The sequence below is a fragment of the Hypanus sabinus genome, chromosome 26, assembly GCF_030144855.1.
Source record: "Hypanus sabinus isolate sHypSab1 chromosome 26, sHypSab1.hap1, whole genome shotgun sequence".
In the NCBI taxonomy this organism is placed as follows: Eukaryota; Metazoa; Chordata; class Chondrichthyes; order Myliobatiformes; family Dasyatidae; genus Hypanus; species Hypanus sabinus.
In genome coordinates this window covers 40,403,071-40,415,787 of record NC_082731.1, presented here as the reverse complement: position 1 = coordinate 40,415,787, position 12,717 = coordinate 40,403,071, and the positions used below count along the sequence as shown (strand labels likewise).

At 38.1% G+C, this 12,717-nt stretch overlaps 1 protein-coding gene across 1 annotated transcript in view; it reads right to left on the bottom strand.

The window, feature by feature from the left end:
• clptm1 (CLPTM1 regulator of GABA type A receptor forward trafficking) overlaps window positions 1-12,717 on the bottom strand; it is a 74,314-nt gene that overhangs the window by 46,192 nt on the left and 15,405 nt on the right. The window contains exons 2-4 of the mRNA XM_059950915.1: window positions 12,167-12,297; window positions 7,305-7,428; window positions 5,019-5,177 (exon numbers count right to left, since the gene is read on the bottom strand). Coding sequence (XP_059806898.1) covers window positions 5,019-5,177; window positions 7,305-7,428; window positions 12,167-12,297 — 414 coding nt within the window. The remainder of the gene's footprint in view (window positions 1-5,018; window positions 5,178-7,304; window positions 7,429-12,166; window positions 12,298-12,717) is intronic.

Sequence of the window (12,717 nt, the reverse complement as noted above, 5' to 3'; positions counted from 1 at the left end):
AATGCTATATCTTGGAGGTTCAACTCTATTTTATTGCAGGACTTAGATTTTCTTAATTTTATTAAACAACAAATTGATTTGTTTTTCTCAACAAATTCTACAGCAGAGATCTCTAGTGGAATTTTATGGGACATTTTTAAAGCATTTATTCGTGGACAGATTATTCCATACTCTGCTGGAGTTGGGCAACGAACTAATTCTAAAATATTAACATTGGTTGATAAAATCAAAGCAATTGATAAGATTTATTCAGTGACTCCCAGCAAAGAACTTTATAAAGAAAGAGTGGAACTTCAAATGGAGCATAGTTTATTATCCTCTTTGAATGAAAATCAGTTAATTAAATCTAGAACCCAGTTTTATATACATGGAGGTAAGTCTGGCAAATTATTGGCTAACCAATTGAAAACTGCTTCAGTTAAACAACAAATTACTAAGATTTGTAAACAAGATGGCACTCTGACGATCGACCATAAAGAGATAAATAAAGCCTTTCAAGATTTTTATAATTCTTTATATCAATCAGAATTTGTTGAGGATTCTTCTATAATAGATGAATTTTTAAGAAAATTGAATATCCCAAAATTAACAACAGAGGATAGTGTATTCCTAGATGCACCTATTACAGAAACTGAAATAAAAAAGGCTACTTTTTCAATTAATTCCGGTAAAGCTCCCGGTCCAGATGGTTATACTGTAGAATTTTTTTAATCCTTTTCCTCTATACTTTCTCCTTGGCTTTGTAAAATTTTTAAAGATGCATTAACTATAGGTAAATTGCCACAAGCTTTTTATGAAGCCTCTATTTCTTTAATTCTTAAAAAAGATAAAGACCCCACCGAATGTGCATCCTATTGGCCTACATCCTTGCTGAATACGGATTTTAAGATTTTTAGTAAAATTTTGGCCATTAGATTAGAAAATATATTACCTCTAATTATTTCTGAAGATCGGACTGGATTTATTTAAAACCGCTACTCATCTTCTAACATTAGAAAATTAATTAATATTTATACTCCTTCGCCCAAAATACCAGAATGTGTCATTTCCTTAGATGCTGAAAAAGCATCTGATAGAGTTGAATGGCCATATTTATTTAATACATTGCAGCATTTTAATTTTAGTTCAAAATTTATATCATGGATTAAATTAATATACTATAAACCCTTGGCTTCAGTCTTTACTGAATAATAATCAAATAATTACTTTACTGATTACTTTACTGAATAATAATACAATAATCAAAGATCTTTTTTTCCCAGTTATTCCGTGGTACAAGGCAAGGCTGTCCTTTAAGTCCTTTACTATTTGACATTGTTTTGGAACCTTTAGCTATAGCCATTCAAAAATCATTCAAAATCAAATTTTGGGTATTACTCGTGGGGAAGAGACATATAAGTTATTATATGCTGATGATTTGTTACTATACATATCCGACCCTGAGAGATCTATTCCTGCTATTTTGTCCTTGCTTGCTCAGTTTAGTAACTTTTTTGGTTACAAATTATATTTTAATAAGGGTAAATAAGTTCTATTAAATATGCAAGTTCCAATTTATAAACATTTACCATTTAAAGTCACAGATTATTTTACTTATTTGGGTATTAAAATTACCAAAAAACATAAAGATTTATTTAAAGTTAATTTCTTACCTTTAATTGACCAAATTAAGCAACTTGTTACCAGGTGGTCTCCATTATCTTTGTCATTGGTTGGTCGAATTAATGCTATTAAGATGATGGTATTACCCAAATACTTATATTTATTTCAAGCATTACCAATTTTTATTCCTAAATATTTTTTTGATATTATTGACTCCAAAATACCTTCCTATCTGTGGCAGAATAAAAATCCTAGACTAAGCAAAAAATATTTAAAGCCTGAGAAGGAGGGTGGTTTGGTTTTGCCAAACTTGAGATTTTACTATTGGGAAGTTAATATACGATATTTAATATTTTGGACACAAGAATCAACTATAGCAGCTTGCCCACAATGGGTAAATTTGGAATGCAAATCTGTACAAGACTTTTCATTGTTTTCAATTTTAGGATTTTCACTTCCTTTTTCTTTATTTAAATTGAATAAGCAAATAACTAATCCTATAGTTAAACATATATTGCGAATTTGGTTTCAATTTCGTAAATTTTTTGGCTTGAATAAGTTCATCTTATCAAGCCCTATATCATCTAACTTTCTTTTTCGGCCCTCTTTTATGGATCAAGCCTTTGTTTTATGGAAAACAAAAGGTATAACATGTTTTCGTGATCTATTTTTAGATGATAGCTTTATGTCCTTTGAACAGCTATCTAATAAATATAATTTACCTAAAACTCATTTGTTTTAGATATTTGCAAGTTAGGAATTTTTTGAATAATGTCTTTTCCGAAACTATGTCCATCGGACATTAAGGAAAAAATTTTAACTCTGAATCCTTGTCAGAAGGGTTTAGTAGCTGTCATTTATAATATGATCATGAAAATACAGCCAGAAGTATCAGAAAAAATTAAGGAGGAATGGGGAAAAAGAACTTCATTGTCTTATACCCACTGAGAAGTGGGAGAAAATTTTACAATTAGTCAATTCTTCTTCTATTTGTGCTAAACATGCCCTAATACAATTTAAGGTTGTACATAGAGCTCATATAACATATAACATATAACAATCACAGCACGGAAACAGGCCAACTCGGCCCTCCTAGTCCGTGCCGAACTCTTAATCTCACCTAGTCCCACCTACCCGCATGTCTAAGGATAAACTTGTTCGATTTTATTCTTATGTTAATCCAACCTGTGACAGATGTCATTCTGATGTTGCTTCATTGACCCATATGTTTTGGTCTTGCCCTTGTTTGCAGAATTACTGGAAAGATATTTTCAGTATTATTTCAACAGTTCTGACTATCAATTTCCAACCGCATCCTATTACTGCAATTTTTGTTTTACCAATGGCGGATAATAGTCGTTTATCCCCCTCATCTTGATGGATGACTGCAATTGTTATATTAATGGCTAGAAGATCTATTTTATTGAATTGGAAAGAAATTAATCCTCCAACTATATTTCAGTGGTTTTCTCCAACTATCTCTTGTTTGAGCTTAGAAAAAATTAGAAGTGTTGTCTTTGATCCTTCAGTTAAATTTGACGAAACTTGGAGACCACTTATTCAACATTTTCATATGAGTTAAATTGTCTTTTCCTAAACCTCACTTTTATTATCCTTAATTATTTGGGTGGAGGTTTGGAGTTATTGGCACTACTGTATATATTTGCATAATGCAATGGCCCATGTTGGTTAGTTTTTTTTTTGGGGGGGGGGGTTAACTTCTTTTGTTCGCAATTACCATGAGTTTGGGAGGTTATTATATATTGATTATTATCTATTTGAATGTCTATTTAGACTATTAACTATGTACTCTCAAACTCTGTATTTATGTTTCATTTATGTTTGCTTAAAAATTAATAAAAAGATTTAAAAAGAAAAAGAAAGACAAGAATCAGTACAACTGTTTGTGTGTTGTTAGTTTAGACAGATTGTGTATGTCTATTATTGTGACTTAGATAAACATCAGACCACATTTAATGAATAATTAATACAAAAAAATCAGGTAATTGCAGTGTCCACAAATTACTGTAATTCAGTTTTCTTTTATTCCCTCTATTATCATGTCTTGCATTGTACTGCTGCTGCAAATTTAACACTCACAATATTTGCCGGTGATATTAAACCTGATTCCAATTTATAAGGCCATTAGGCATGATCTAGTCATTATTATAAGGGAGTAAGTTTCTATGCATTATAATAAATGTGCTCACTACTTAAAACAATGTAATTGTCATTAGTTAGTCGATAAATTTGCTTGCTGCTTTGTAAATAAATGGAACACAAACTCAAGGCCAAGGTCAACAGATATGAGTATGTGTACACAGAACACTCAGAGGGCATTTTATTTGGTACACCTGCTCATTCATGTAAATATCTAATCAACCAATACGTGGCAGCAATTCAATGCATAAAAGCACACCAGGCATGGTCAAGAGGTTCTGTTGTTGTTCAGATGATACATTTCTAAGTGATTTTGACCTTAGACTGATTGCTGGAGCACGAGAGCTGGTTTGAGTTTCTGAGAAACATCTCTGGTCTCCTGTGATTTTCACGCACAACCGTCTCTATAGACCGCAGAAAAAGGTGTGAAAGACAAAATAAAAATCCAGAGAGTAGTGCTAATGAGGGAGGTCAGAGGGGAATGGCCAGACTAGTTCAAGCTGACAGTAACTCAAATAACCATGCAGTTATGAAAGTGGTGCACAGAAGAACATCTCTGAACGCACAGTTCCAATGGCAAAGTGGATGGGCAGCAGTTGCAAAAGACCACGGACATACTCTCAGCGACCACTTTTTTTTTTAGGTACGAGAGAAACTAATTAAAGTGGCCACTTGGTGTATTTGTTAATGGGTTCTTTCTTTGCTACCCTCAGCCAAGCAAGGAGTTTAAAGGATTGGGAAGTGAGAGACTGGTTACTAGCTTTACCTTTTACGCTGAATTGAAACAAAAAAAAACTCAAGTTTCAGTTTTAAAACCTTACATGCTTTTCATCTTACAAAAACACACACAAAATTCTGGAGGAACTCAGCAGGTCAGGCAACTATGGTTAGTCAATATTTCAGGGCTTCAGGACTGAAAAGGAAGGGGGAAGATACTGAAATGAAAGGCTGAGGGGGGGGGGGGGGGGAAAGAGGATGAGGAGGAGGCTGGTTGTAAAGTGATAGGTGAAGCCAGGTGGGTGGGAAAGGAGGAGACGACACAGGTAATATGCAGGTGAGAACAGGTAAATGGTCAGAGTGGGGAATAGAGGAAGAGGAGTTACCAGAAGCAGAAATCAGTATGGAATCTACTGCAAAGTGACCAATTTCTAGACTTGTAGCTGGTAGCAGCACAACAGCAAAGAAATTCAGTACAACCCAGTCAATTTTATTTTTTTTAAGATTATCACAAAATATGCAAAGCAGAATATTCATACCTCAGTAGTTTCTATTTCTCCATAGTGTTCATAACATCCTGTCCCTGACTCTCCGCTTGTCCAGTCTCCATATACCAGGTCCGGAAGTTCCCAGAAAAGTGGAACACTATTATTAAATTCTGTGAAGTGTTCTTTCTCTGAGATATAAACCCGCAGGTCCTGCAAGGGTCAAGAACAATAATTTAGATTATTAAATACAATGAATAAAAAAAAATCAGTTTATTCGGAAATAACCATATAACAATTACAGCACGGAAAAAGGCCATCTCGGCCCTTCTAGTCCATGCCGAACACTTACTCTCAGCTAATCCCACTGACCCGCACTCAGCCCATAAACCTCCATTCCTTTCCTGTCCATATACCTACCCAATTTTGCTTTAAATAACAATACTAAACCTGCCTCTACCACTTCTACTGGAAATTCGTTCCACACAGCTACCACTCTCTGAGTAAAGAAATTCCCCCTTGTCTTACCCTTAAACTTTTGCCCCCTAACTCTCAACTTATGTCCTCTTGTTTGAATCTCCCCTACTCTCAATGGAAAAAGCCTATCCATGTCAACTCTATCTATTCTATTTTTAGATATTTGATAAAAATATCTGTAGATTTAACTGCCGGTCACCACTGGTAGCACAGTGGTGCAGTTTTTACCGTTCTGCATGGGTTTTCTCCAGGTGCTCCAGTTTCCTCCCACAGTCCAAAGATGTAGCTGTCTGCAGGTTAATTGATCATTGTAATTTGTCCAGTGATTAGGCTAGGGTTAAATCAGGGGATCGCTGGGTGGTGCAGCTCGAAGCGCCCTTGGGGCCTATTCCGCACTGTATCTCAATAAATAAATAGAAACTAACGTGTAACACGCAGCAAGCTGGAAATGAGTATCAAACTGAGCATCTGTCCAGAATGAGTTGAAAGAGGTTGCATGAAGGCTATTGAGACACCAGTGTTAACAGAATGCTCATGGTGGAGTGGCGGAGCAGACTTGATGGGCTGAATGGCCTACTTCTGCTCCTTTGTCTTGTGATCTTGTGAGAATGTATATTTGGATTTTCTAATTTTTCCCCAGTGTGAGCTTGAGCTTCATGTTTGCAAGATGCTGGGTTGAAGATTACGGGCAAATCATTTCAGAGTTCTTTTTTCATTCCTATAATTAACACTTCCATTTCCTCCTCTCAGTGGGGTTTAAAAGAGGAAAGCAACAGTACAGACTGAAGGTCAATGATCAAATACAGTGACTGGTTCGCCATCATAACAACTCAGTAATTCCAACATTCAGGTTTCATACAAGTGGTTCTACCTTCTGCATTTTGAGTCCATATGAATTGAAATCTCCAACACAACTTTGTGTTGCAATCAGATTAACCTCCAAAAGGACCACATCATACGGTTTGGAGGTTTTGTGCCTCAATGACCCGGAGAGCTATGCTGGCTGAAGTCAGGACTTTATGCTTTGGCTTTTGGCAGGGTCAAAGGGTAGAAGTCTGATGAATACTGGTCCAACAGTCCCCACAGGTTCAGTCCAGCTCAGGTCCAACAACCCTGACTGGTAAAACAAAACTGTAACAGAAACAGTGAATCGTTCTTTCTACATTCATGGTACAAAAGATTGGTTATACCATAAGGTACAGGAGCAGATTTAGGCCATTTAGCCCATTGAGTCTGCAGCATCATTTCATCATGGCTGATCCATTTCCCTTTCAGTCCCAGTCTCCTGCCTTTCCCTGTACCCCCTTCATGCCCTGACTAATCAAGAATCTATCAACCTCAGCTTTAAATATTCACCTATGACTTGGCCTCCATAGCCACCTGTGGTAACGAATTCCACAGATTCACCACTCTCTGACTAAAGGAATTCTTCCTCATCTCTGTTCTAAAAGAATGCCTCTCTACTCGCTCCTCATTCTTTTGAATTCCAGTGAGTACAGGCCCAGAGCCATCAAACGCACCTCATTTGAATCCCGGAATCATTTCCCCGAATCTCCTTTGAACCCTCTCCAACGTCAGCACATCTTTCAAATTGTTACACTGGCATACTGCTTCAAAACAAATGTTAACCTCTGGTTTTTGCATACTGCTTGAGTGTATAGTGTGAAGAATTTAGCGTATTTGCCTATTAATTAGCCTAGTAATGCTTGGGAACCAGCTTGTGAAATCTAATTAGTAGTGGCATCTATCCAACTCAATGGTTAAATGATCAGCAGACCGCAGATTTTATTAGCAACAACTTTTGCACTGAATGTTGAATGAACTGATAACTCCTTTCATAACTTTCAGAAAATGCCTGCTTACCATAAGTGTGTCTTTGGGGAAAAGATTGCGACTGGGCTGCCGCACTGTCCCGGTTGGATCGCTCTGCTCTGGCGGTGCATTTCCTCGACGGAACCAACTGCTTATAAGCCAGATGATAAAAATCCTGCAGGAAAATTACTGAAAATCACTGCTTTGTACGATTCAAAATAACTGTCCACCAGTCCTCTAAGACAATCCCTTAAGACTCAACCTCAGCAACATCAAGTCAGCAACTTCGGGATTCAGGAGTAGGTTCGTCATTATCATGTGCCATACGATAACGTGGGCGATCGTGTTCTTTGAACATGATAGTTCTTGGCAAATCTTTTGTCACTGTCTTCTTCTGGGCAGTGTCTTTACCAAGATGGGTGACCCTAGCCATTATCGATACTCTTCAGAGATTGTGTACCTGGTGTCAGAGTTTGTATTAACCGGGACTTGTGATGCACCAGCTGCTCATACGACCATCCACCACCTGCTCCCATGGCTTAACGTGACCCTGATCAGGGGGCTAAGCAGGTGCTACACCTTGCCCAAGGGTGATCTATAAGCTAGCGGAGAGAAGGAGCACCTTACACCTACATTGGTAAAGATGCATCTCCACCTCACCACCCTAGGTAGAATACGGACCATTATGGTAATTTAAAGGATTTACTTGAGAATCATCATTGAAAGGAACTTTAGACATCCAGAAACTAATCACAGGTAGCACAGTGGTATAGCTATAGAGCTGTTTCCTTACAGCTCCTGTGATCTTCAGCTCTACATGTGCAGCTTATACATTCCCCTCAGACCCTTTGGTAAGTTAATTGGCCACACCAAAAAGCCCCTAGTGTGTAGGGAGCTGGTAGAACGTTGAGGTGAATACGGAAACAATGATGCCCTTGAATGGAAAATCTCACAAAAAGTAGCGCATTTGGATCAGCCCATCAGGGTAAAGCCATCCCCAGCATTGAGCACATCAACATGAAACGCTGTCATAGAAAAGCAGCATTCTTATCAAGGACCCCCACCACCCAGGCCATGCTCTCTTCTCACTGCTGCCATCAGGAAGAAGATACTGGAGCCCCTGGACTCGTAGCACTAGGTTGAGGTACAGTTACTATCCCTCAACCATCAGGCTCTTGAACTAAAGAGGACGATTTCACTTGCCTCATCATAGAAATGCCCCCACAACCAGTGGACTCGCTTTTAAGGACTCTTCATCTCATATGTTCTCAAGATTTATTGCTTATTTATTTATATTATTATTTCTTTTTTTTGAATTTGCAGATTGTTGTCTTCTGAACTTTAGTTTAATGTCCTAGTTGGGTGGTCTTTCATTGATTCTGTTGTGGTTATTATTCTATAGATTTGTTGAGTATGCCCATGAGAAAATGAATTTCAGGTTTGTACATTGTGACCTATGCAGTTGGAAGAAAAAGTTTGTGAACCTGGCTTTCAGCATTAGTTACTCATAAAATGTGGTCTGATCTTCATTTAAGTCATAATAATAAACAATCTGCCTAAACAATTGTACACCAACAATTGTACTTCTCATCAATACTGAATACACCAGTCTCAGTTCAAATATGACTGAATCTCTGGGGTAATGCCTTCTACAAAAGCTATTTGGAATCAGGTGTTCCAATCAATGAGTTGAGATTGGAGATCTGGATTGTAGAGGTGCCCAGCCCTATAAAAGACACATAAAGACAGGTTACTGATAGAACCGGCACTTCTCAAGAAAGATCTGTTTATGTGCACCATACCTCGATCAAAACAACTTTCAGAGGACCTTAGAAGAATTGTAGAGATGTATGAATCTGGAAAGGAATACAAAAGCATTTCTAAAGACCTGTGTGTTCATCGGTCCACAGTAAGAGAAGTTGTCTACAAATGGAGGAAATTCAGTACTGTTACTAATTTCCCTAGCAGTGGGCAACCTACAGAGATCACAACAAGAGCACAAAGTGCAATGCTGAAGGAGGTGCAAGAGACCTGGGAAAATCTCTAGAACTTGTTAAAGTCTCTGTTCATGTGTCCACTATAAGAAAAACACTGAACAAGAATGGTGTTCATGGATGGACAAAAGGGAGGAAATCACTGATCTCAAAAAAAAAACACACATTGTTGCAAGTCTCAAGTTTGCAAAAGACCACCTGGACATTCCACAACACTTCTGGAACAAAGTTTTGTGGGCAGATGAGCGAGAAGTTGAACTTTTTGGCGAAATGCACGCTGCTATATTTGGAGGAAAAAGAACACTGCACACCAAAACCTCATTCCAACAGTGAAGCATGGTGTAAGGAGCATCGCGGTTTGGGCTGCTTTGCTGCCCTAGGTCCTAGACAGCTTGCAATCATTAAACGATGAATTCAAACATCAAGACATTTTACAGGAGAATGTCAGGGTAGTGGTCTGTTACCTGAAGCTTAATAGAAGTTGGATAATGCAACAATGACCCAAAACACAAGCGTAGATCAACGACTGAATGGTTTAAAAAGATGAAAATTCATCTTTTGGAATGGCCAAGTCAAAGTCCAGACCTTAATCCAGATAAGATGCTGTGGCATGACCTGAAGAGGGCTGTTCATGTAATGTATCCCAGAAACACTGAAACAGTTTTGTATAAAGGAATGGTCTAAAAGTGCTCCTTGCTGTTCTGCAAGTTTGATCAGTAGCCACAGGACACATTTGGTGGAGATTATTGCAGTGAAAGGAGGTTCAACAGTTATGAAATACAAGGGTCCACATGCATTTTCCAGCCTGGACTGCTAAACAATGAGTTCAATAAAGACATGAAAAGTACAATTGTTTTTTTGTGTTATTAGTTTAGGCAGACTGTGCTTGCCTAGTATTGTGACTTAGATGAAGATCAGACTACATTTCATGCATAATACAGAAAACCAGGCAATTGCAAAGGGTTCACAAACATTCTCATGCAGCTGTACAACTTTGATTATAAAATCTACTTTGAACTTTAGAATAATAGTTCTAGAGGAATATTGTAAAAAGAGAAACACATGCAAAATGCTGGAGAAATTCAGCAGGTCAGAAGAATAGAGGAATAAACAGTTTGATGTTTCCTGATGAAGAGCATCAGCCCAAAACATTGAATCTTTGTCTTTTCATAGAATCTGCCTGATTGCTGTGTTTCAACAGTATGTTGTGTGTGTTGTACTGGATTTTTAACATCTGCTTAATCTCTTCTGCTTATTGTAAATAGATGTTTGAATGTTGACATAGATTTAGTGAGCTAAATGGCCCGTTCCATTCTGTATGCCTCCGATAGAGAAAATGCTCAGAATCAAAGATTTACAGAACAAGTAGCTGTTCAACCTATCTCATGCACAAATAGCTCTCCACTTAGAATTACATCCCTGAATATTGTTAAATTTTCATCTTCAAATGTGAACTGCTTCTAGCACTGTTTTTAGGATGTGTGTTAATGACTTTCCTTTGCTATTCATAGGTAAAGTATTCCAAAGTACCCTTAGAACATTTAATTCAAAGAAGGCATGACAGAAGGCCATATTTCATTAGGAGTTTGAGATTTGGTGCGTCACCAAAGACACTTGCAGATTTCTACAGCTGTAATGTGGACAGTGTTCTAACTGGCTGCATCACTGTCTAGTATGGGGTGGGGACACCTCATGTGATCGAAAGAAGCTGCAGAAAGTTGTAAACTTCGTTTGTTTTTAGTTCCATCATGGGCACCAGCCTCCCCAGCATCCAGGATATCTTCACAGAGTGATGCCTCAAGGTGGCGGAATCCGTCATTAAGGACCCCCCATTACACATCCCCTCCTGTGTTGCTACCAATAGGAAAGAGGTACAGGAGCCTGAAGGAACACACACAATGATTCTGCAACAACTTCTTCTCCTCTGCCATCAGGTTTCTCAAGGAACAGAGAACCCATGAATGCTTCCTTATTGACATTGCTTACAATACTTACTTAATTATAACACATATATTTCAATAAATTTCATGACATTTGCCAGTGACATTAAACCGGGTTCTGATTTAGTTTTCTCTTTTGACAAGGAGCTTAAACTCAGCAAATAAATCCCTTATAACTTGATAGCACCATCTACTGTCCCTAACGTTGCACAGGGAGGTACACAATTCAATCCTTTGAATCAGTTTTTGCAACCAGCTGGATTATGGTAGAACTCAAGAAAAGTTCAAGGCTCCAAGCAAATGTATTGTCAAAGTATATATACGTCACTATATACAACCCTGCAAATAACTTTCTTGCAGACATACCCAATAAATCATAATAGAAATCAATGAAAGACCGTACAAACTTGAGTATTCAACCACTGTGCAAAATACAAAAATGTTCAAATAGAAAAGAAATAATAAATAATAATAAATAAATAAGCAATAAATATCAAGTACATGAGATGAAGAGTCCTTGATTGTGAGAACATCTTACTGATGGGGCAAGTGAAGTTGAGTGGTTATCCCCTTTGGTTCAAAGGCCTGATGGTTGAGGGGTAATAACTAGTGGAGTGAGTCCTGAAGCTGCTGTATCCTCTTCCTGATGGCAGCAGCAAAAAGAGAGCATGTCCTGGATTGTGGGGGTCCCTGATGATGGATGCTACTTTCCTGTGAAAGTGTTTCATGTTGATGCTTTCAATGGTAAGGAGGGTTTTACCCCTGATGGACTGGGCTGTATCCAGTACTTTCTGTAGGATTTTCCATTCAAGGGCATTGGTGCTTCTATATTCTCCCCAGATTCCTAGGTGCTTCCACAAGGTCAATTGACCTATGGCCCACGACAGAGGACTCTGGTGAACTGCTTTTGGCAGCTTGTGCCCCTGCAGGGATGATGGTCTTAAGAAAAGGAAGAAACATACAAGTATGTTGCACTCACCTGAATAAAACACCCTTTATCACTTGCCAGGCATTGGGAGGCTGTTGCTGGTTTTGCTGCGGTGGTTGTGTTTCCACCTGATTAGATTCCGATACCTGGACCTGCCCGTCTGCTACCACCTCACTGCTGACCTACAAGATGCAAATATTAACATACTAGAGTTACAGGATTACGTGCCTCGCGGAAAAGAGCAACAAACACACAACCCTTGGGGAACAATGAAGGAAAGTAATGGAAAGAGCAAGGAGATATTTTCAGCTGGATAAACTCCAGCTTAAGCAGAGATCAGGGGCTCAGATTCTATTTAAGAGTTGAGAGCAAAGTCTCCCATCTCCAATGATGATAAAAGATCTCTCTGTACTTCCCAGAGTCTTGAATAGCATTTACATTACAACCAACACTCAAATCAGATGATTTATTTTCCGCTGCTGTACTTTCTCCTACACCGAAGCCGCAACTGCTCAAATATTCAAGGACTCAAGGACAATGAAGTTCTGAAACATCCTGCAGTTGTCCTTTAGTTAAATTGCTAAAGCAGTTTTCTTATACAA